Genomic DNA, 26,476 nt, shown 5'->3' on the forward strand with positions numbered 1-26,476 from the left:
GGTTGATCCTGGATTCATAAACACTTATAAAGCAGGTAAAATTTCCCTACTATGGTAAATATTATAACTTTCAACTTGTATTGTCAAGTACATGATTTCTTTTGTCTGAATGATCTCGTCATTATACATACACTTGCAACGACAAAAATTGAGTAAAATTTGTCAGTTAATCAGTGGTTTACCTATTTCCAACTGACTAGTAGATCCAGTCTCAACAAGTCTGGAGATTTCTTGTGGCACTGGAATGTTAAGCTCAGAACATATCAAGTGTATTATTTTCGCGGTCACAGTTCCAAATGACATCTTATTGAGAGTTACTGCCATTGCAAACTTATGCTCAATGTTGCAAAGACCAGTGGATCCACCAATACCTGAATGCCCGAAGCCAATAAGTTCCTCATTTGTTGAGTAACTCCTTTTGAATCCAAGCCCAAACATCCCATTGGGATAGGTCAAGTTTTCATATTCTCCAACTCCCATGAAAGCATCATGAAGTTTTGGGTTATGGAAGAGTTTGATATTCAGGTTATCACTTGACGTATCATCAATACTGCATCTATTGTCGCTGGGAATCTGGATGTAAACATTACCTTTGTCATCATGTCCAGAACTAATCTGAGTGGATGAATTGCTACTTTGAGTCTGTCCAGGACCATGATCATCTAAACCAGTTCTCTTTCGAGATTTTTGCTTCTTTACAGTCTGCTGAGAAGGGAACTTCGGAATGTGCGGGTGGCTTCCTAAGGTTGGCATGGAAGAATGATGTGGTGGAGGAACTTTCCCACCCTCAGCAAGTGCAGCATAATAGCGGGCCAGGGCACGAGCTGAGCAATGGCCATTCGCAGCAGGTATAATAGCACGGCGAGCATAGAGTGAGTTAAATATTGCAGGTAAAGTAGTTGCAAGTTGAGCCATCTGCTGCGGCTGGAAGGTGGTTGGAAGATTTGAACGGTTGCCGACATTTGACAACTTGGTGAGATCACTCATATCTATTGTAAGTGTTGCAAGTCGAGATTCCACACCTGCAATAGGGAATTTTAGGTTTGGCTCTTACGTGGTAAAGGAACTGGTGAGCCTTTGAGGGGGTAAAAAAACAAATTTTATACATGTAAGAATTAGGAGATTATTAATACGGAGAGACCTTATTCCTTGTAAATATGGGAAAGGTTTAGAATCCATAACTGTGAAATTAGAAATAGGAAAAACATTTTATTTTTTTGAGGATTACTTTCTTTTCCTTGTAACTTTTACTTGCAAACACTATTTAAACCTCAACACGCTTGAAGGGAATAATCAAGAAACTCATTCCCATCATCTCTTCTTTTCTCACTTCACAGTATAGTTCAAGTTATGATCTGGTGCACGTTGCTAGTCAATTTTTGGTGTACCCGTGATATTCTTATTAATATAGATGGATGTGAGTTATCTGTAGATGAGTGTAGGCTTTCTACTATTTATACACAACTTGCATACAGAGGCTTTAATCTTACAACATTAAAAAATTGTTAATCACCTCATCCAGAAAATGGAACTACTCTATTGACAGAGAAACTTGGGATTGAAAGAAACTAACTATAGATGACAAGACGGAGGGAGAACCAAAATCTAAGTCTAATATGCGATCATGCTAATAATGATTATTAGGAGTGTGTCTAAGACCTTTGCTCTGTTTGTTTACACAAAGATGAGTGCTATGGTTAAGGAGAATTCATTAGCTTACTCGTGGTGGTGCTGATTGATGTGCATCACTCAAGGAAAACAAGGAAGACTCAGGCAGATGTGACAGTTGCCTGGAGATCTGCGGCAATAAAATTTCCTGCTCCTGAAGGTCGCAGGTCAATGCACACAGAGAGTGGTTTCTCACAGTTCTGGTACCATGTGCAGACAAACAAGGTGAAGAAATTGAAGGAATGCAAGACTAATGTCATACATCTAAGTTCTTTCATATTCAATGTTATTTTAACTGCTTTGTCGGAAGCAGGATGGGGTTGGAAATTTTGAAAATTTAATGATCAGATTCATATGCTGGACTTATGTGCAGTTGAAGGTGCGTAACTGATCAGTAACCAACTCAAGTCTTGAGGGGCAGCTTATTTCCTCATTAAAAAATAAGCTGCCACTCCAAATTTGTGTGGTTACTGGCCAGTTAATGTGCACCATAAAGTACCCATAAGTCCAGCATGTTAATACCATCAATACTTCAACTGCAGCATATAAACATGGACAATTATTTTAGTCCTTAGAATTTGATATGGTAGCTGTGATAATGTAGAACATGGATAAAAGCAGTCGAAACTTTCATTGTTCAGAAGTATTAACTAAGGGAAATAGTACATCCCGTGTGGTTAGAGACTTAGAGTAGTTATCAACTGCCGAGGAGCCCAGAAACTATGACATATTTCTTTCTAAAATGTCAATTAGCACATAGCTAAAGAGATTGAATAAACAAAAAAGACTCAATTGACAGCAAAAAGCAGCAGCAGGAATAAGGAGATGCTAAAAAGTAGACACTGATCATACCTGGAGGAATTCCAACATAGAGCTCGCCATCAATCTTTAAAGGGCGAACAAAAACTTCTTCTAGGAGTTCTTGAAATCTTCTTCCTGATGCTCTCTGTATTGAGATGACAATAGATAAATGCCTCAAAGCATGTCAAGATTTTAAAATATACTTGTAGACATATGTTTCTGTAAAGATGCTCCACTACAAGAATTCATTTATAAATTCAAAAGAGGAGCCACTAAGAGCTACTGTCAGGATCTTTCTGCAACAAACCAATCCCCATACTCCTACCGTGACCATAAACATGGAGCATAGTTGGAAACTTCCGTTCAACATTTAAATTAAACATACTACAATAACATGTAAGCTTTGAATACGTCAGTTGATTCTTAGGGGTCATGACACAAATAATGAGCAAAACACTGCAGTCATAAAATTTTATCAGAAAACATGAAATGCAAAATTACCTCAATAATGCCTCCACATAACCAGCCAAAAGACAAATAATGGTACAGCTGCTCATGACCTGGTGCAGTTTCTGGAGCAGACATGGCAATTCGCTTTAAACATTCATCCCAATCGGTCATCAAAAAAGGGTCTTCTTGGTTAATATCACTCATGGCACTATGTAAGCCAGAGGTATGGTTAAGAACATGATGAACCTGCCAAAATTAACATGCACCCAAACTGGCCTAGTTGGAATGTAAACAATAAATCACAAGGACTAAGAAATTGGTATTCTCAATTCTTGGTGTTGCTTTTTGCAAGTAAATTTGAATATTTTCTGAAAAAAGAAATAAGTTAACAGTTGACAGTGTTAACTTTACCATATGTTTCTTCTTTGATCATCCACTCACTAAGAGGGGTCAGAAACAAGATTGTAGTAAAACAAAAAATTATAATGAGGTTTATATCAGATCTTCATATACCTTTATTTGGTCTTTTCCATTTGATCCAAATTCAGGCCATATATTTGCAATATTGTCCTCAAGCTTCAGCTTTCTGTTAAGATAAAATGTTCTCAGTGGTTAATTGCAAAAGCTAAAATTTTGTATCATGAATAAAGCCAGAGCACAAACAAGCCACATTAAATGAAAGAGTAGAATTACAAGACATGTATAGAAAAGATCAAAGGCATTATCAGATGAATCAAAGATATATCCACCTTGAAGCTCTTAAAGTCTGAATCAGTATTTTTAAATGGAAGTATAAGTGAAGGTATTTCCATACCAAGCAACGTGAGGTGCATACCATCTAAATTTTGATTTACCAAGAACCTGGCTTATAATATAAGGGCATATCAATAAATAAACTCCCAGTGATGTGCATGTATGAAGAAATAATGACATGTCTCAATTGTAGGCAAACCTTAAAAAGAATTAACTTTCTTGGTAAGTGAAAAAATAAAGAGGTAAAAAGAGCTTCGAGACATTTAATGATCCTTGCAAGATCTTTCTAGGTCTGACCAATATTTCTCTTATGCTATCTCATTAAAGAAAAATAATTACATTGAGCATAGAGCAGAATGGTGTTGCTATTTCCGTATGGGCATTTCTTCTACACCAACTACTCCAAGACTGGAGTACATGAATAATTTACAACGGCTTAACAGTTAACAAGGAATAAATCATGTGGATGGTACATAATTTTAAGATTCAGAAATTCCTAAATAAAGCTTAAGATGTTGCAAAAAAACCATGTAGTACTACAGGAAAAAATTCTATCAACGCCAAAGGGGCAAGATGATAGAGAACACAAGCACAGAGATCACTGGTAGAAACATTACATCCTGACTAACAGCATCAGAAGAAAACGAAACTAATCGGCCACCATCTGAAAAAAGTAGTTAAATAATAGATAGTATTATGTATCAAGAAAATTTCATTATTTTTATTTTGTACCATAGCAGATTGATGGAGTATATGCCTTTATTTATTTCTTATTGGAGAAAATAGAAGACTCTTTGTTTCATTGGTTTAAATGATTTAGAAACTTCTGTATTTCATATCCAGAGGACAGAAAATCAGTACATCCAGAGAAGATATTGAAATTATTAGCATAACATACCCATTATCAACCAGCCAGTGCACCAGTCCAGCACAGATTCCCTTTGTTGCTGAAAAAACAGAGAATAAGCTATCGGGTTGGACTGGTCGGGGATCATATTTTCCAAGTACCCCAGCAGCAGTATCAATGATCACTTCTCCATCTTTGTAGGCACATACCTTAAAAACAGCAAACAATGAGCAAGCTTGAATCAGTGAGACCCAGGAACAAATCGCCAAATCCATAGACCAACTTAATTGGAGAGACATTTCTATATTAGAACATTTGGAAGCAGTATGACTAATCCATGCAGCTAGGATCATTAAATCACTTCATTAAAAGAAATGTGGAAAACAACTGCCTATTCTAAGTTGATAAGTCCCAACTCCCAATATAATATCAGAAACCCAAATGAAACATTGAATAAGAACCTAAACTTCTATAAGAGTTAAGAGTACATATCCGATTAATAGCACTACAGAGTTTGACAAAAAAGTATCCATTCCTATTCACTTAAAGAACTCTCAGATCAATTCAACAACTGCAATGACTAACTTATGTCCTTTTCTATCTGAAGCATCCACATGGCTCACACAGAAATTTCCAGTGCTCTTTTCACTCATCTCATCTCTCAGAATTGTAAGATGTCCCGTTGATATTCACAGTAACTGATTGCTCCATCTTCTGTATTTATTTTGTGCTTTCTCTTTTTCAAGGTACATCTTACTTATACACCAACCCCAAATTGAAAAGGTACCACATACTCTATGTTAAATTTTATTCTCTTTGACTGAGTGTTCAATCAAAGACTTATCTTGACTAAATACCATTTACTCTTTTGCTGCGACAAGAAATTGCATCCTACAGCACCAATAGTGTTGGCTGCCCCTGCAAGGAAGAGTTGTGTACAAAGCCATTGGGAAGGGGAGCAAGGTGGCAGGATAATCAGACTGCAAAGACATAGTAATTACGTACCTGGATTCCAAGTATTTTCTCAGCATTCCCAAGCTCAACCAAAAGCTGCCTTAGTTTAGCTTCAACATCAGAATGAATTGGGGTGTCATAGATCCATCGTGGATTCAAAGCTGGCCCTTTATTTAAGTTGCTGTACAAGTTGGCAAAATACTTAATGAGCAATGCATCCAGTGATATATGTAAAATAAGCACAAAACAGAACTAACCATTGGAGAACAGATTCAGCAAAAGGTCGCATGATATCTATATAGACTATGCGCACATTCATCGTTGCAGAAAGCCCTGAGAATCACCGACAACCACTGAGTCAGTTGTTCGCACTTAGATGATACAAAGAGGAGATAAAAGAGAACATTCATCACAAACCTCTAAGAAGATTAAGAACCCTCCCGAATATAACAATATCACTAGGAAAAGCATCAACCTGGAAAAAATTGTTAGCTGCTTCAGAATCATTAAAGTCAGCGGTTAATAATTCAGTCACTAGTGATTGAAAAAAGTTATATGCTTACAGGATTAAAGCGCTTCACTTCCTTCTCATTGAGTTTCATCTTTTCTTGTATAACCTTGATATTTTTTAACCTTTGCTCAGATAACATTTTCATACTTTCCTACATCAAATTGAGAGATAAGTCAGACTAGGGAAATTGGATAGATATAACCAACTAAAAAGAGAAAGCTTACAAGAGCTTCATTTGCAGGCGTGGAAGAACGGAAGAACACAGAAGTAACCTCCATAGCCTGTTCCGGTACGTCAAGGCGAAACTTGAGTCCCATCTCTGCAAATGCAGCCAAAAGTGCTACATGGTCCCCCTGCATGAAGTGGTATCTCAATTTTTAAATCGTAAATTGGTAGAGAAACAATAACAACATTTTGTTGACTATATTAAACAAAAACATAAATTTGTCATTGGAATAGGAGAGACCAACAGGTCTTCGACAAGATGTTACAGCTAAGTCTGAGAATAACAATGAGATGAGAAAACAGATATAGCTTGAATGATGTTATAATATATGCCTTATCCTAATAACTTTGTCCTGCAAGAGAGAAGATTATTGAACAGAAATACAGCTAAGTAATGGGGCTCATAGATCTGTTAGCTGGATTTTAGCACTATGTACAATATAAATCAAACTATGACACAGATAGAAAGGTTTTAAGCAATTATCCTTTTTCTGATACCAGAATATCAGCAAGGGTAGAGGAAATAGGAGGCCCGGCTGGAAATTAGAATGTTGAATATTACTAAAAAGTTGACTGTTCACACTTGGTAAAAGACTAAAGGTTAACTGTTGACACACAGGCTGATACACGAGTATAGTGCTTGTGACGCTATGACGTGGTCACACTAAGGAGTTAATGTTGTTAGGTACTTGCATTGGCATATCAGAATAATACTTCTGAACCAGTTAACTGCTGTTAGGGCTCGCTTTGTTTCCCCCATATGAAAAATAATTGTAGCATAAAAGTCTACATTAGGAATAAAACTCTCCATATTTTGTAGATGAGGCAGTATCCTTAGTAGATCTGATTGGTGCTCTGTAACTGTTAGGATTTCATAGTTGGATCTGCTGTCCTTTCTCTTAGTATTTATGGTTTTGGCACTATCCTAGTGCCTTTTTCTTTAATACTCAAGTTATCACTCTCAAAAAATATTAATACAACATTTGGATACCAATTTTGTGTTCCATATAAACAAAACTTGCATAACTTATATGGGAATTTTGTGCATTATTCAATGCAGGATAAACTTTGGAATAAGAAAACGTTTCCTAGACATGGATAAGAGCACCTACAATGATTTAAAGAGATAACCTCACGTAATGTGCCTTATTTTCGTAAAAAAGAGATGAAAATTGTAATAAAGTATGAGATATTTATAATCTGTGCTTTGAAGTTTTTTAAACTAAAAAAACGTGTACATATATACTGACTACTAAAGCTAATTCTTAACATTTGTATTGTTCTCTGCATAGTAATTTCCATATTAGTTATCGCATAATTGTTCTTAAATTATCCACATAACCATCATATATTACAGTCCTGCATAATTAGACCGTGAACCAAACGACTCCCAAGTGAAACCTTCTATACCATGTTTCCATTACCAGCTGTCTTAATTTCGGAGTATCTTTCATCTGTTGCATGAATCATGCAAGTTGAAGAGTTGGGCCATGGGCCCAGATCTCAATACAGGGTCCAAAAGGTAATTGCAATCTTCTTTATTCCTGAAAATGCCATTAGATTGGAAGATATTCCTTCCCATTGCTACAATGTGCTTCCTTCTTGTTCAGCTAAAGCTCCTCTTGCTGTTCCAATATTCATTTATGTTTCAACCTTAATGACAGAGAATTAGCTTGCCCTCGTTTTGACTTCCGTCAATATCATTATATCATCCATTAGTTAATCTGAGGTCTTCCACTGAAAAGTTGTTCACAATGTTAGAGGAATTCCCTTTTGAACACCTTTTCTTCAAATTTGAAGGAATTTGAGAAGTTCCTCTCATCTTCCACTTGGACGGCAAAGGTTACTTGTGCATTCACGCATTTACGTGGTCCTTATCGCTTCAGACTTAACAATACTGACCTGATACAGTAGAAAAAATCTTACAATCTAGAAGTCCTCACTATCTTAGTATGTGATAGGAGAGCAAGGAGATTGCTTCTCGTTTTTATTCATGTTGTTCATTTACAACAGAACTCTAACAGTATTTGGTAGCTGCAGAAGACACTGTTGTTTCATTTTCACTACACGAGTTTAGACATTACACTGGCGGATAGGTTCCCTGTGCATTCACGCATTTACGTGGTCCTTGTAGCTTCAGGCTTAACACTACCGACCTGATACAGTAGAAAAAACCTTACAATCTAGAAGTCCTCACAATCTTAGTATGTGATAACTGATAGGAAAGCAAGGAGATTGCTTCTCGTTTTTATTCATGTTGTTCATTTACAACAGAACTCTAACAGTATTTAGAAGCTGCAGAAGACACTGTTGTTTCATTTTCACTACATGAGTTTAGAGATTACACTGGGGGATTGATAAAAAAAATTAAGGTTAAATTCTATGTAGAGTTGATCTACAGGCTTTCATTTGTTTACTAGGGTAGAGTGTGTAGTCAGGATCACACCATGATTGTTTCATTTGCCCTACCGCCTCCTATGAGCAGTTTGTATGTCCTATAAGTAGTGTAAAGCAATATTTCACTGACCAAATCAAAGAATACAGAATTTGCTGTCCCTCTATTTAAGGGCCTCCTAATTTTCAGAACTTTTGAATACTTGTATCAGGGCCCACACAACTCTAGAGTCTGTGTCTCAGCTATGATCTCAAAACCAATATGTGCCTTCTCCTCTATGCAAAATTGTCTTTTTTGTGGTGCAAGTGGATAGGCCTATATGTGTGTGTTTCATGTTCAAGGTATCCTTGCTAATATGATGATCTAGATATGCATAAAATATGTTACATTGGTATGTGTGAGTATCAATTCTTATTCTTCCCTGTGCCTGGTATCTTCGACAAAACTTTATTAGGTAATAATTCTCTTGACCATGTTTTAAATAATTCGCAAAAAGATAAACTAATATGAATTGGTCATGAAGTATGACAGCAGTTAGCCAGATAGAGCCTCGATGACATGCCTGAACGATAAATTCATTAAATACATCATTACAAGTATATACAGTCCTCATTGGATGTTAAAGGAACTGGACAAACCTCGGCAGCTGCCAGAAACATCTTCGCAAGAGCCTGTTTCAAGGAGCTTGAAAGTAGCTTTGTGAGTCCAAAATCCAACAAAATTGGGCGATGAGGTGGTTCCTTGCTCACCAGAAAATTTCCTATTTTTGACAACCCAAGAGAATTTTCAACAGAGTGAAACATATTAAGAGTTGGAAACATGTATTCAGCGTAATTAGCAAGAAGAAATGTTGTAGCTTTCGTAGAATCATAGTGACCAAAAAAGAAGGAAGTCTGGACAGGCAGCATAGCAACAAAAACACATCAGACATGTTGAAATAATTAATGAGAAGACAGTGACTCATCCATAGTGAGCTAAAAATGAATGGAGGTGTACCTGGATGAGGGTCTCCATTAAAAAATCCATCAACATAAATTTGGTGTGCATATGCACGTGTAATTTCTTCGACAAGTTTTTGCTTATCTACTCCCAAGGCTTGAAGTGATTCAGAGTCATTCAGACGAACACCATCCATATACTCAAGTATGAGCACCTTTTCGGTAGACTGAAATTTCAAGCAATCCAATATAAACATGTTATGGACGGATAAAAGCAACACGGAATGAAGTAATAAAGCAAGGTGACTGCTCCCAGACTTTCGTAGTTTATGCAAGTACCAGCTTGAAACCGTTATATCAATAAAACTACCTTACCTTATCATTGAAAAAGAATGTTACTGGAAAAAGGAAGACTACATGGACAGAAGTAACGGATGAGAGATTCAAGTGATTGAAGCCAAAAACTTGGCCTACACCTTTCTGAAGTAATCCAAAAACTAATACGTAATAAATACCATAAACTAGTTCAGCATCTTTTTGGGTGAAAAGGTAAGCAACCATTATATTAATAAATAAAGCGGCCTGGCACTAGCCAAGAAAAGAAAGTAGATATTTACGGAAGCCCGAAAAATTATGAAACTATTTATATGCATTTCGAAAAGATGGATCTTTGGAAACAATTCTGCCATGGAAATATAACAACTGGGGAAATATTATAAGAGGCAATCAGAAACTATTCTCATATGGCCTTAAACGACAAAATCAAGATGCAAATGTAAATATAACGGATTTAAAGATTTATATTCAATTAAAGGTTGAAACAAGTAAAAGTAAATATACTGCAGAAGACATGTCATGTCAAGATCAAAATAGTATAAGCAGGTGACTGAGTTGATAAGAATATAAATGTGGAATGGAAGGGAGGAGCGGGGTCTCTTCAATAAATTCCTCCTCACGCCTAATTCTTCTACTCGTGATCATTCTTCCACAGATTTTTAATGAACTTTTCACTTATTTTCCTTCCCGGACTAGATGGATTTGTCATTTAAATGTTGTTGTTCCTGCTCCCTCTCTGTTAAAGGAAGGCTTGTTGAATCCCAAGGATACACCTAGTCCGACGAAATGTTCTTAACATGCCTCAAGATACAAAATTTCCGTGTAATTTCCAACAATTAAAGTATTTAAATAAACTGATTTTGTACTATTAAACTGTCTGAATAATTAAAAGAGCAATTAAATAAACTGACTTTTTTACTCTTAAACAAACTTTATACAGTATTTGCATAAACACTAATAAAATGGTATCAAATAAACTGATTTTTTTATTATTAACAAACTGGGAAAAAAACTAGAAATCTTCATAAAAGACCCAGCAATGGCTGCAGCCAGCACTGAAGAAGACGCAGACACAACAGCAGAACCAAAAAGAAAATAAAGACAGACAACCTCCGGCTGTTAGGTCACTGATCAAGTGTCTAATTGTCCCACTAAGGTCAGGGGTATGTTGTTTCGGTTATCAAAAAAAGGAAGAAGAAGAAGAAAGCAGCAAGAACTTCTTTTGTCTAAAAATGTCTGTTCCTGTCTTTTTCTTCTGCAAATACACTTTTAAAATAATAAATAAATAAAAACGGTCACTTTAGGGCTTCATCGCTTTGCATTTATTTGACTGAAGTGGTAGCTTCTTCAATCTCATACTGAAGAAACGCTACACCCTCACTTTGCTTCACTTCATCGCCTCAAGTGACAAAGCGCTTATTATTTGCAACACTGGATGCAATGAACACTACAGCTCACCAAGAACCTTTGCAAGATCCTTACAACTACTACGTCTCATTCCCAAACAAGTTGGTAAAATCACTCCTAAATCATCCATATGAACCTTGGTGAAGTCCCTCTTACTGTTAAGAGAGAGATGCTTTCTTCTAGGATAGATTTGAAGTAACAACTCTCTACATGTTGCTATATATTACTACTTAAGGGAATAGAGTTCCGCTCCCTAGTAGTTTTATCAATACCATCAAATCTATAAAGCATTCAAGTAGGAAAAATTACAAGAAACTACAGCTCCTAAAAAGTCACAGAATAGTCGCTTAGATAACTTCTACATACTAGAGGAACATACTTGAATGACTTCCGGAATTAGTACATCCACATGATTAGCAGGCTTACTATCATCACATCTTTTGTTACAATGGAGATTTCTTGAGACCTTTCGGGTGTTCTCTGCCAAAACCAGAAGAGAAAAGCTTAACAAACATGATACAGAAGAAAGCAGTGTTGAAACATTAAGTAAATCAATTTGACTACTTGAAGAATACCAGCCTCATGATTGAAATCTAGTTCTTTAGGTGATTCGTTGCACCATTCATCTATCATGGGGTGGAAATTATACTGTGGTTCTGCCCATGCTATCCAATCAACTATTGACTTGGCATTTTTCAGGTCCTGAAAAAGAACTTGCGTAAATGAAACTATTCCTTTTCAGTACCTCTATATTCACACAGCAAAAAAACATCTTTGGCTCTAGTATAAACAACCTCCAGTATAACTGCTTTTATGCCATCATGCTGAACTTTGACAACAACTTCCTGGCCATCACTCAAAGTTGCACGATGAACTTGAGCTATCTGTGGAAAGGTAATGTTGAAAGTAATTAGGATAATTTAAGTCTCATGTAATGAACAAAGGAAAACTAAAAAGCCAATGTTAGGACCACCATTGTTTTTTATAGCTTGCACCAACTTCCTCTATTATATCCCACATCTATGGGTACTTCTAATATAACTGAAAGAAATAACTATATATATCACTATCAAGGTAGGAAAGCAGTGGCTGAATTACTGCTAAACTGCCTAGTTGGAAATCCTTGTTTCCACTCTGTGCCTAGCTTTTTAGTTCAGACACTTACTGAGGCAGTTGCCAGAGGAACTTTGTCAAAATCCAAGAATAGATCATCCATGGTCTTCCCCAGCTCTTTTTCTATGGTTTTGCATACCTGGGAAATACAATTCATTCAATTAGTAACATTTTATCTGATTAATTTTAGATATTCCTTTTATATATCTGATGAATATTAGATATTCTTTCTATCAGTCTGGTGAATGTTTAAATATTCACACAGCATAAACATGAGTTCAACTTCTGCAGATGTCTTGTATGATTTTAGTAGAAAATATATAGAGATATACAATACTCTAAGAGCAAAGAAATATAGATAATTTCCTGCTAAAGCAAATTTGGCATCCCAAGATTATGTCATAGAAATGACAATCTGAATGATATAGGAGATAAGCAGAGAAACAAATATTTAAGGGATTTAAAAGGGGCCACTAAAATGTAAAGCCCTAATGCTTACTGCACACTAAGAGTTCCCTTAGGACCAAGCTAGATCTTTTTCTACTGAGCTACTTTTGACATCGTTCTGTCTAGCAAGGACAGTTCAAGAGCGATAATTGTCCCTGATAAGCAGATGATAAACTGGTGCTTTTCACTCCACTATGGCATACAGCTTTTCCATATTTCTGCCTTCACAGAGCAAAGGAAGGCCATCTTCTTGTAATTGACGAATTGTCGTCTCCCATAATCATTTTCGGTTTCTCTTAAACTTTCACTTCCAATCAAACGTGGACGCTGGATGACAAGTGTGTAAGTGATTACAAAGTTGAGCTATAAAACCACATGGAGCAGTAGATTGTTTTTCTCAGTAGGTTTCGGCTAGGGAGGAGGGGTTCTGAAGAAGAGGGCATATAGGAAAACAAAGGGATAATTACATCAAATGACCATTCGGTCAATTTGATTACCAAAAAAATGGCCAATTTCTTCTCCACCTTCATAGTCGCCGTCAGTTTCTTCTTCCAGTTGTTCTTCTTCTTCTTATTCTTTCAGTTCTTCTTCTTCTTCCTGTTCTTCTTCCAGTTTTTTCTTCTTCTTTATAAAAATTTGATGTACCGCAAACGTGAATTGTTTCGAGTGAATTATATATCAAAAAACTCAAAACATCGAGAGGATTTCATATCTAAATTTTGGGATTGTTTAGAGGTGATTTTGAGTTGATCGATATTGAATAGGTGTATACTTCATGTATACTCAGTGTATATTTCATGTATAGTTAAGCTATATTCAGTTTTTGAGTGTATCATAATGTATAGTCAGTGTATAACTTATGTATACGTAAGCTATATTGTATAGTCAGTGTATACTTTCTATAAGTTTTGGCAAGCTATATTGTATAGTCATTGTATATTTCCTATGATTTTTGGCTATTTTTTATGTAAATAAAACATGGCTATATTTGTTGTAAACTAATTACTTTATTGTATATATTTGAAACTACCCTGAACACAAAATTGAGGTTTTCGGATAGAAAAGTATCCTGTGAAAATATGTTAATCACTGAAAAGAGGAGGAATCATGTCTAAATATTAAAACAAGATAATTATTTCTAAAAAATACTTACTATCCATGCAAAATTCCAGGCAACATAGAATAGATTTCCCTGTGCAGACCTTTGGTTCTCCCACTTACATTAGAGATGCGCCAGAGTATGAATCGTAAGTAAATGAATTCATGGGAGTTATTAGCATATCTTTTCACATCGACTTAACCTGAGTTGCTTCGATGATTAATAGCTAACTTGGTCTTCTTGGTCATGTTATAAAAAGCCCAATCAAAAGATCACTTTAAATATGATCAAACACAGCCTCCACTCTTTTACAGTTGTCTCTCCTCTATCTCCTACCAATCGCACCCTCTCAGACACACAACAAACAGAACACATGAGTTAGGATGTGCAAACCACTTTTTTTTATGCAAAAGAATCTTAAGAGAACCTTCATGATGTTTCTCAATTCTCAACGGATCAACCACAAGAAGATATTCAGGTTATCATTCATATATTCCTCATATGAGAACATTTCATGAAACTGCACATCCATAAAACTAACTCAAATCTCAATGTACAAATCATTAAACTGGAGACCCGCTATCACCCCACCCCTCTTCCAAACCCCAACAGAAAAGAACCCCTCAAATAGAGTGCAAGGAGAAAACAAATGAATGAAGGAGGAATGCCTGAAAAGGAGGAAAGAAAACCTATAACTTTGACTCGTCAAATCCAAATCACCAATTAAAGCTCTCTGAATCATCAATGCAAATAAGCTGAGAGAACCACAAAACTAACACCTCCATGTCGAATGCATAAGATACAAATAATTAATTTCAAGAGATTACAAATGGTTCCTGAAAATGTATTTTCTCTAGATGATAACAGTTCTAGCAAATGACTAAAATAAAGAATGCAATCACTAGCAAAAGGATTGTTATTGCAAACAACCCATTGTTGAAAATCCTTAGGTAAAGTTAACCAAAGTTACCTCTTTTAAAGAGCGGGGAGGAAGAGAGTCCTGTAATTGCTTCAAAAGGCGTGTATAAGCCTCTGGCAGTACATCAGCACGTGTGGATAGGTACTGTCCAAGTTTCACCCACAAACCTTCTAGCTCTACTATTAAATTAAGAACACGCTTAGCATTGCGTTCATGAGCTTTCTCCCATAGAGAAGCTATCTTTAACTTGTTTGCCCATTTTTCTCGCTGCTGTAAAGCCTTCACATCACACAATAGTGTTCATAAGTTCTTCAGTCTACTTAGTAAAAGGAAATAAGATGACAAAAGCCAGGTTTTCATCTTTTAACTTTCAGATATGACATTAGCATTAGTAACCTAGCAGCTACGCAACATAAATCATACCTTGTAATCAAAGTAAATGATAAGAGCTACAGCAAAAACTTTCACACGCCTCTTATAGATGTTTCCCCATCCCATTGATTGTATCCTGGTTGAGAAATGTATTTCTATCTAAGAATATAGATCTGCAAGAAGAGAGACTAAAGCAACTAAGAAAGTGTTATTTTGGAAAAAAATATGAGTCCTATCATCTTGCTAAACCAGCATGAACAATGGCAGTTAAAGGATCCAAAAACAGTTATGAAGACCACGGTCCCGAAATAATGGCTCAATGGCAAGCTAACAGACTATAAACAGTTAGGAAGACTTTAGTTCAGAAATACTTGCTTAATGGTAAACAAACAGAATATATGTTAGTCTGATGACTATCAATATAGTGTCAATAGTGGGAGGTACATCAAAATATAGCAACCCCTCTCCCAACCCAATCAAGAAAAGAAAAAGCAAGAAGAAACAAGTAACAGATTGGCATGCAGAAAAGTAAAACGAATAATCTCCTAAGAAAAAAACCTTAGTTTACACATATTCTTTCCAATAGGTATTGACACACATACTTAAACAAGATTACTCATACCTGTGGTGTCATTTGGTAAAAGACCAATCCATAGTAAAGGAGTAATTGCAAGTAAATGTTTTCTTGCAGATATGAGAATAATCATAATGCAGGTACCCCCTCCATTTTCTTCCATACGACACTCTTTCCTTTTTTATTCTTTTCCAAAGACTGGTTTTCTATATTTATGAACTACTTAATCTTACCATTTTCATTTTTCCTTTAATGGCATGCTATTACAGAAAAATGGCATATAGATGTCACTAAATATTAAGGGTATTTTTGGTGTGTAATACCTATTCAGCTCATGTGAAAAAAAAATCTTTCTTATTTTCCATGTAAAGAGAACACGCTCGCACATGCACAAAACCTTATTGTTGCTTCTGTAGCCAGTGTTGTTAAAAACTTGCTTTAAGTGCTTAGGCCCTAAAGTTCACTGCTGCATATATAGATTGCTTCAATTCGCCTAAGCCGCACTTTAGTGCAAGCAACAAGACATTGAGGTGAGAGCCTCATTGACCACAGGCTCTACGTTAGAGAGAGCAACACCAAACATTAAATACAGTTCAATGTGGGAATGGGACACACATCACAAGCTCGAATCGTACCACTGAAAAGTAACCTAATATTTAAGTGAGAAAAGGGTACATGGACACGCCCATACTCCTCCGAGTTTCTAACCTGTGGACCAACTAGGGTTGGCCAGCTAATTCACAAGGAATTTTTCGGTTATAAAAAGAAGATCAACATAGCTGTAAAATTAGTATATCAATTGTTAAGAAAACATCTTTAATAAATATGCCAATGAGTAGGAACAAAATTTAGGAGAATAAAAACTTAAAATTGGGTCTTGGCATTAAAAACATAACTTTAAACAGTTTTCAAAATTAAGTGATTACTTTTGCTTCATTTCTTTCATTCCACTGCTTTTAGTACTCTCCTTATTTGTGCCTTTATCAACTAAACGAGTGTTTTAGTTGTACCTTCTTCTTAGAACCCCAACAGACACTCCACACTGACAACACCTTTTTAATAAAAGCAAATATTTTGATTAATATATATTGGGAAAGGACCCTGCATATATAGTGTAAACAAGAAACAAATACACCTATAAGTGGACATATCCTTTACAGAAACCATCCAACCATCAATACTTACTAGGACAATATCTGCATATATTATATGTACTATGTACTCCACAACTATACGAAGAATGAAGATTTTCCAGTAACATCTATACAGTTACAAGAGTTACCAATTCCTCCAAATATTCTTCTATTTATCTCCTTCCACATTGTTCACATGAGCGGCAAAGGAATGACCTCACTTGACTTTATTATTTTCTTCTTTTTTTCCTTTTCTTCTTGATAAAGGGCTTTCATTTCTATGTCTTTTCCTGCCGCAGCAATAGCCTATGTAAAACTTGTTAGGGTTTTACCCTGATTTTCTTACCTTATTTGAAGTTTATTTTTTCCTAAAAGAAAAGACAAAACATTACCATAAATGTTTTTACTTTTCCTGAAAGGAAAATATAATATTTTTCCATATTTGAGTTATTCTTTCCTTGGAAGAAAAGTTTGGAACTCTATTAATTGAAGACCATCTTCTCATATAAAAAACACAATAGGATCCACAATGTAGTCGTTTAAAAACTCTGTTTATGGGGAGATTTAATCTCTCTACAGTTTTTTTTTCTTTATATTAGTTTTCATATAATAATATTAGTTTTTGGTATAAGTATTTGTCATCAAATTTATCAATCATATGATTTGCAAATGATAAGCTTCCGCATGACGCCCTAATCACCTTCAGAAGCCAACAAAACTATACTACTTCTTGACCGATATGATTCATTTCCCTCAAATTCTCTAATTTAATTATGGTAATCACTTAAGTAAAGGTCATATTATAAGCACCTCGAAGTTACAACTGTAACGAAGTCCCACTGTAACTTGAGAAAGGAGAGTTTACATGCTCTTAGCCTCATTCAAGGTAAAATGCTGCTGAAGAATGGAGAAATATATGTGAATGACATCTTTGATTCAGCCAAGCATGACACTGACACTGAAATTAGAATAGTACCTTTCTATTTCTCTGTATTTTATATTAGTGTTGTATCAAATTTGTCTTTCAGTTCCCCCCTTTAACTACAGCCTATGACCTAATAATTGTAGAACTCAAAATGAACAATTGCAGTTCCCATCTGTCCAAACCTAGGTTGATAGAGTTACCCAGTACCTATGTTAGGAGAGGTAGAAAGTACCCGTGGAATGCACGCAAGCTAACCAAGACACCACGGTTATCAATAAAAATGAAGACTTTCAGCATGCAAGTTCTCCTAAGTCAGAAAAGTTTAGGTACAAAATACACTTAAGCAGTCACAAGTGCTAAGTTGACATGCAAGTTTTGTCCTTTGCTTCCAAACAACAAGAAAGGCATAAAGGAATGCTACAACACGTCAAATCCTCTAGTTAAAAACAAATTACTTAACAAAACAACCAAATTTCACTATAAACATCAATAACAACCAAAGAAAACAAAATCCAACCTTTCCAGAGAATTCCAGATTATAAATGAACTTGCATTTATAAAAATTAGCAAAACATTTCCTTTACTCTTTCTACTACATACAATTAACAACAGTACTACTACATAAACAGATTAATTTGATCAAACACCAATTACCCATAAAATTAACTAGTACAAACACAAAAAAAAAAACCACCTCGGAAATGAATAATACAAATCATCAAAAATAAAAAACTCAATTTTCATATGATAAGAACAACACTAATATTGAATTTCGCAAGGAAAACCTGGTTAGATCGAAAGAGAGTCTCGATTGAACGCAAAATTTGGGGAAAATTTAGCGGAATTTGAAGAGGAAAAGACGGAAATTCTTGGGGAAGCACGAGGTCGACGTCGTTTCCGAAGAAAAAATCTATAGATGCCTCTAAATAGGCTTCACTTTCGGTTAACGCTATTTGGCTCTCACCAGCTTCCGACACTGATATCTATTTAATTGTTGTAGTAATTTTCAAAGCATATACATAACTGTTTTTTTCTTGTAAATAATAAAATATGACTTCACATTTGAATAATAGCACGTTTATTTGAAAAAAAATACTCTCTTTTTTATTTGGTCCACCATTATAAGTATCTCAAAAAAATCACTCTGGGAAATATTAGTTTCGAACTATTGATAGTTTTAAGAACACCTATTTTCTCGATTTACTAAACTTAAATACACATCTGCCACATTATGTAGCAAGTGGTCTCAAATTCTCGTATGAGCATGGAGTTCTTAATAAAAAATCAAAAAAAGTGTTAGATACACCCCTAAACTTGGCAAGAATTTAAAAATGTATTTCACTCGTGAAACAAGATCAGGAGTATATGTAAGTTTACTTAGTCAAGTAAAATAGTATTTTTAAGGCTGTTAATAATTCAGAAATTAAGTTAATAAATTTCACCGAATTTAAAGGTATTTTCAACTTTTCTCAATTTTTAAAATAAAATAATAAAAATATTCAACTAAATTTATCATTAGAATAAAATTGATATGATAAAATTAATTAATTTTTTATGTCATATAGATCGAACCCTGCAAATAAAATAAAATTCAAAAAAGACATGTTTTACTACAGACATACACAAATTAAAATGGATCTTTATCATTTCTTTTGAATAGCTATCATGTGTTTTTTGTTTGGATCTGAATGTACTATATTCATTTGCAAAAAGTGTAAATATAATGCAAAATGACACTATAAATTTGTCAAAGTTGAAAAATCATTTGATGTTTACCAATCTCAATTAAAGAAAATAACAAATGACTGAAAAGTATTATCCAAATATGTGGAATATTCATTTGCAAAAAGTGTAAATATAATGCAAAATGACAATATAAATTTGTCAAAGTTGAAATATCATTTGATGTTTACCAATCTCAATTAAAGAAAACAATAAATGACTGAAAAGTATTATCCAAATATGTGGAATAATAATCACCAAAGATTCAACTTAGCAAATTAGTCAAATTATAACTTAAACAATGATTTTATTTTAAAATTAATATAATTTTGATAGTTTTTCTATCAGAATCATTATTGATTTATTTCTTTCTTTTTTGTTGTTTATTGTTCATAGGGAACTAAATGAAGAACCAGTAATAATTATTCAAAAAAATTGATAAAGATCCATTTTGATTTGTAGTCGGATGTAGTATATGAGTATATTTTTTTTAATTTGTGAGGTTCGTGTCTTATATATGACATAAAAAATAATTACGATAAGAAAAAAGTTAAATTGAATACATTTATTGGTAAAAAAAAAATTGTATAACTTTGTTATATAATTCTTCACAATTGAGTGACCTGCATGTATCTGAGCTAGTTTCTGAAGCTATGTATATAAGGGCGGACCCACGTGGAGGTCAGAGATTCACCCGGACCCCCTCGCTCAAAAATTACATTGTATATATAAGGTCTATTTCTGATCTTATGTGTACATATATTAAAATGAACCCCTTAAGTCAAAAGCAAAGCTTGGCTTAGTGGCTAAGGGTTTCGATTTTGGCCGAAATGGTTCATGTCCGATTCTTGCTTGCAACATTGTCCCACTTGTTTTTTTGTTTTTTTGTTTTTGCTTTGAAAGGCTGAATGGGCTATGGTTTTGGACTTAAATCCAACTCTATTTCATTGTTTTTGGAAAGGCTGAATGGGTTTTGATTTTGGGCTCAAATCCCAACTCAATGAAATACCTCATTGCTTTCGGGTTCAATGTAAAGCTTTATTATTTTTGTTATCATTATTTTTCTCTCTATGCTATTTCTTTTTTTCAATTTATCTTTATTTAAAGAAAAAAAACATAAAGTAACACCTGAAGTTGTCTCAAATGATGACAGCGCGTGAATGTATCACCTTACTTCCAAAAACCAATTAAAAAGTGACACATTTCAGTTATTTTGTCCATTAATTAATTAATTCATTTTTAAATGCACTATGTTCCCCAAAGAGCCTTTGGTTGAAGGCTTTAACAGAAAAAACCAACACTCTCCCTCTGGTGAAATCAGCTAAAAAAGATAAGAATTTGATTTAATTTTCAATCCAAAAAATTAATTAGAAGTCATTTGGTAACAAAGCTGGAGAAGCAGTAATAGGAGAAGAAGAACCAGTTGGGTAGCTATGGTGACATTGAAAAGTTGTTCCACAGAGGAAAAAAGGGAAAGAGCCGCCATTGTTGTATATTGCAGGAGCAATAGCTAGAGATTTCTGAGTCAATTTAATCGATCTAAGGAGTAAAATTGTGAAGTGGGTTGATGAATTTGAGTTAGAATTTTGTTGGTTGTTGTCGATTAAAAATTAGAAGTTTGAACGAAAATTTTGTGGGTTTTTCTATTTTTATGTATTACCAAGAATTTTCGTTTTTGAAACGATTCGGATCAAGTTAATCTGCTTTTTAAATTAAATTTATTAATTAAAATGGGTGAGAATCACACACTTGTTCATAGATGAGAAAATGGTTCAAAATGCTCTATTTATAAAGGTATTAAATACTCTTGTGGGGTAATAGTCCACCCGCATAGTTAAAGTGTCTCTTTGAAAATTCAGGACAACTTCAGGTATCACTTTATGTCTTTTCTCTTATTTAAATTTATTAGACATATTTTTCCTACTTTTGTTTTTTGTTCTACTTATTTATGTTGCTTATTTTATTTCTACATAAGTCTCTTTTCAAGTACTAACTCGAAACTCTTTTAAAAAATGATGAATTATTATTAAATTTGAAATTGATTTACAAAAAATTATTATGTAAAATAAATTAAATTAAAGTTAATCGAATGAAGAAATTTAAAAGTCATGAATATTCTTTTGATAAAATCTAATCAATTGATTTTTTCCCCTTAATTTTATAGCTTTTTTTTAGTTCGATTTAAAAAAGATGAAAACTAAACTAAACTTATTTGATATATTCATCATTTGTCTTTTTCACAAATGACTAACGTAGTTAATTGAAATAAATGAACTAAAAAATAGACGATGTCAATTATTTATCTATGAATATACTATAATATTAGTAACTCAATTCTTACACCCTTTTTAAAGACTTTTAGTGGTCGATTTTTTTTTTTTAAAAATAAAAATAGAGTAGAACACTGCATTATAAAAGAGAGAAAAAAAAAACACAAGAATTTGTTTAAGAAAAGCTCGATGAAATAGGGTAAAAGTAGAAAAAACTAAACGCGGCATGACAAGGCAAATTAAACTTATTAGATTCAGATTACTAGTTTCCTCCTATCTCGCTTAGTTTTTCATCTTGTAATTTTCACATGTTTACTTCTTTATACTTCGAACCCCCTTCACAGAAATCGTGGATTCAACATTGTTAATATATATATAAACTCATAACTTGAATGTTAAATTACTATAATACCCTCCCCCCCCCCCCCCCACTTAATACACCCATGTATTTCTATTTGAATAGCATGTGTTCTCTTGGAAAGTTGTGACTTTCCGATGAGGTGTGACTTTTTCAATGGGTTATGACTTTTTTAAAAGATTGTGACTTTTACAAAGGACTGTGACTTTTCAGATAAGTTGTGACTTTTCTGAAGGGTCATAACTTTTCAGATAAGGCACAATAAACACATGTTCATACTACCATTTCTTGGTTATAAATAGAGTGATTTCCTCTCATTTTTCAACCAAGAAAATTTTCTAGTCTTCAACTCTTTTTTTTCTTACACTTTGAAATTTTTCATATAATTTATGAGTGAGTTTGAAGATCACTGAAATCTCAGGCGTCACTATTCTAATGAAGTAAATTACTCTATCATAAGAGGATATATTCCAGAACCTCAACTACTTGAGGGAAATAATTTTTGGTGATATGGAGTAACAATTATTTTTCTTTTTTTTTTGCTTAAAATATACAATAGCATGTAATGTTCCAATAAATGAAGCTAACGTGAAGCAATTTAAATTTTCATTTGTTTTTGGGAAAATGGTTCAAAACACACCTCAACTATTGTCGAAATTGTTATTACACACTCTAACTTTGCGAGGATCCTATAACCCCATAGACTATTTTTTTAGTGTATTATTAAAGGTATTATCGGCTTTGATGAACAAGCAAGTGAACATACGTACAGTGAGCGCGACAAGGTTAAATTAAAGCAAAATGGACCCATCTCTATTTTCCACATGGCAGTCCACATTACTTTTTATTTTATTTTTTCATTAAATACCCTAGTTTTAGATATCAATTTCATTTTTTATAAGACATATATACATGTCAATTTTTAATTGGATATTTCTTAATAAGGTAAACTTAATTATTAATTATCATTATAACTTAAATGCCAACATTTTTTTATTTATTTTACTTCTTCGTTGAGATTCAGCCATGGCGGAAGACTTGTGCCGACATCGGGCAATGAATCAGTCGCAAGAACTCTTGGCAGTAGAATCATCACAACGATACCACATATCTCCTTTAGGCGCAACAACTACCATTACTACCAGAATCGCAAGCTCCATTATCAAATTTTGATGGTGAAAATGCTAATCATCACCATTACACAATTTTTTGTCAAAAAAATTTCTCCATAACTATCAAGATGACAAAGAAGACCACAAAATTTTAGATCTGTAAGAAAGATAATAAAAATTTATTGTCAAAAAAAAATCATAACTCGCTAAAAGGAAGACCCATTTCTTTTTTGAGGAACTATTAAATTTTTTAGATGAATTTGAACAAAAACTACAGGAATAGATCAAGATAAGATTAAAAAAAAAATATTGTAAAGGGACTAAAAAAAAAAAAAATTCATTTGAATTGGCATTACAAAAAAAAAAAGGAAAAAAGTCCTGAGAAGAAAGACATAAGTACATCTATTTTCAAAATTCAAGAAAAGTACAAAAAAAAAATTGTATATAAAACAAAAGATTAAGATTAAAAATAATAATTTATAAACATTAACTATGCATGTGGCAACGCCTGTATATCACCCCTTAATACATATGTGGGTATGGCATATTAAATAGGTATATATTCTATTTTAAATTAGTTCAGAGGTGGCATAGGACCTCTGCAAAGTTAAAGTGAGCAATAGCAATTTCGGCCATAGTTGAGGTGTGCTTTGAACCATTTTACCTTTATTTTTCTTAACAATTTCTCATGTGATGCACAGATATATGCTTCTAAACATGTTTTTAAAAAATTATACAACTTCTCATGAGTCAGAGAATTGTCACGAGTTGTTTTTTTGATGCTCAAACCATAAGAATGACTTTATTTATAATGATATTTATGTGATTGAGGTTGTCATAAAGTTTGCTTCAAAATAATTACTACTACATAAAAATTTCTCTTTTATTTTACTTATTTTTAAAAATATTTATGTATTTTACATATTATTTTTGTATAATTTTACCGAATTAGAAAAAAAAAAGATAATAAAAATATTTTTGTAAGGTCAGAAAAAAGAGAAAAAAATAACAATTAAAGGTTTCAACTCTTCCAAAATAAAGGTATAATATTGATTGCAAATTTAAATATGTACATTTTAATTTAATAAAAATAAAAGTTTAATTAACCTTTTCATAGTCGATATTTAAAATAGATTCTCTCTATAAAATAATCTTAATATTAAAATTATATTAATAGTTGTCCTTTTTCATAATTTGACTCTTAAAAACACTTTTTAAAAAAATATCAGTCAAATGCATTTTGCATATGAAAACACTTTTCAAATGAATTACCCAAACACAAATTATCATTATTTCCAAAAGCACTTTTCTGAAAAATCATTTTTTAAAAATACTTCTATAAATAAATTATTTTTAGCAGCAATTTCAAAAAGACTCTTAGCCTAAAAAATCCAAACTAATCTACATTTGGTATCGTTTCAAGGTCCACTTATTAATGTTTTTGAGTTACAACCAGCAAGCCTTGACAATTTATACTGGTAAAAAAAAATTGTAATGTTACATTAGACTTAGATGTTGTGTTACATTAGACTTAGATGTTGCTTACAAGTGTTGGTTGTTGTTGTCTTGTTTTAGCTCTTAATTTAGTCCTCGGTTCATTTGGTTCACATATACGATGAGATATCTAAAGATTAAGTTTTGAAATTAATATACTTTATTTAGTATAATCAATCTCACGATAAATTAATTTCATAATTATAAATTTTGGACTATAATTTTAATTTTAAATGCCGTGTGAATGAAAAATAAAATATTCCTTCTCACATAGACATCAAACATACCACAAAGTTACATGAATTTATCATGACTTACATGCATCATATGAAATGTACTTCTGTCCTTTGGAGATTTGAAATTTTAAAAAGAGATATTACTAGAGAAACTGAATAAATAAAGAGCAACTTACAAACATACTATATTTATAGGATTATTAAAATTCAATAGCTATAAGTATGTTATTTTTTTAAAATGACTACAATTTATATCTTTTTCTAGTTGTATTTCTTTATATGTTTTTATTTTTCTATTTATACTCTAATACAATTTTAATTACAATGAAATAAACAAAGAACATGTATTAATTGTGTACAATTAGCATATAAATACTTTGAATTCAAATTGGTATCTCTATTTATAAAACTTAAAGTATTAATATATCAAGGATACACGTATTTATAAAAACTTAATGTTTAATATATCAAACAAGGTAAAGCATGACCATTAGCATATGAACATGACAATTTGAAAAATGAATACATTGTTGTTAAACAAAAAATGAATACACCAATATAGTATACATATGAATACATTGTTGTTAAACAAAAGATGGATACATTGGATAACCTAAAAAAAGAAAAATGAAAAATAATAGAATGTGTAGGTATCAAAGTGAGTAAGTATCTGACTGTATTAAAAATTGATAAATCCAACAAACGTCAAATCTCTTTTTGGTCAAGTTTTTCCGATAATACTTAAGACTTGGTGCTAACTTAGATATTTGTTTATAAAAATATAGTACTAATGTATCCAATTCTACTTGTATTGCCTAATCAATCTTTTAAATTGGATAGATTACTTATGTATCCCGATATACTTGTATTCACAACTCACCATTTCAACTTGTGTTAATATTACAATAAAATATCTATGTATATAAGTATTCTACTATATACAAATTTGACAATCACACAAACTTCAATCTCTTTTTGCTCATGGTCTTCATGTACTACTTTTTTTAATAACTATAACCATTATAATGGAGAAAATAAAATAATTCTTTAATCGAAACCTTATAAAATATATGAAAAATATAGATGAATACAAATATAATCTTCATAAAAACGAGAAAAAATCAATTAAAAGATATTTGATGAATTCAAATTACAAAAGTTGCTCCTAGAATCATCAAAAGGATCTTAAATTGGAAGGAATTTGGGGGAAATATTGAAAATATGTGATACAGGGATATTGATGAAAGAGAAAGTATTAATGAGGGTAAACATGGGAAACTAATCACATAAAATGTGCCTAGACATAATTAATTATGCTTGTAATAATAACTTTCCTATTTAATATTTACTAACTTTCTTGATTATTTGTATATAATTAACTTTGCTAGTTATTGTGTAGTTATATCCATATAACATA

At 33.0% G+C, this 26,476-nt stretch overlaps 1 protein-coding gene across 2 annotated transcripts; it reads right to left on the bottom strand.

Moving 5' to 3' along the window:
- Nucleotides 1–33: 33 nt before the first annotated feature.
- On the bottom strand, nucleotides 34–15,532 carry LOC125878471 (uncharacterized). 2 transcript variants are annotated; one of them, XM_049559730.1, is made up of 18 exons: nucleotides 15,287–15,532; nucleotides 14,915–15,142; nucleotides 12,451–12,537; nucleotides 12,080–12,169; nucleotides 11,861–11,987; nucleotides 11,665–11,765; nucleotides 9,601–9,769; nucleotides 9,243–9,364; nucleotides 6,209–6,337; nucleotides 6,037–6,135; nucleotides 5,891–5,948; nucleotides 5,731–5,806; nucleotides 5,525–5,654; nucleotides 4,571–4,728; nucleotides 3,433–3,505; nucleotides 2,971–3,165; nucleotides 2,521–2,614; nucleotides 34–1,022 (listed from the first exon to the last, which is right to left on the bottom strand). In XM_049559730.1, exons 1-18 carry the CDS (start codon nucleotides 15,359–15,361, stop codon nucleotides 163–165), a joined length of 2,871 nt encoding a protein of 956 aa, XP_049415687.1. In that variant the 5' UTR covers nucleotides 15,362–15,532; the 3' UTR covers nucleotides 34–162. The 2 variants fall into 2 exon arrangements, with proteins under 2 accessions (XP_049415687.1, XP_049415688.1); XM_049559731.1 differs by lacking the exons at nucleotides 12,451–12,537; nucleotides 14,915–15,142; nucleotides 15,287–15,532 and having other exon boundaries at nucleotides 11,861–11,998.
- Nucleotides 15,533–26,476: the final 10,944 nt, after the last annotated feature.

The sequence above is a fragment of the Solanum stenotomum genome, chromosome 10 (genome assembly GCF_019186545.1).
Source record: "Solanum stenotomum isolate F172 chromosome 10, ASM1918654v1, whole genome shotgun sequence".
NCBI classification, from domain to species: Eukaryota; Viridiplantae; Streptophyta; class Magnoliopsida; order Solanales; family Solanaceae; genus Solanum; species Solanum stenotomum.

Coding starts and splice junctions, on each gene's coding strand:
- LOC125878471 (XM_049559730.1), bottom strand. CDS start 15,361: ATGGGATGGGGAAACATCTATAAGAGGCGTGTGAAAGTTTTTGCTGTA. Junction 15,143..15,286: donor TCATTTACTTTGATTACAAG/GTATGATTTATG, acceptor TGTGATGTGAAG/GCTTTACAGCAGCGAGAAAA. Junction 9,365..9,600: donor TAATGGAGACCCTCATCCAG/GTACACCTCCAT, acceptor TGTCAAAAATAG/GAAATTTTCTGGTGAGCAAG.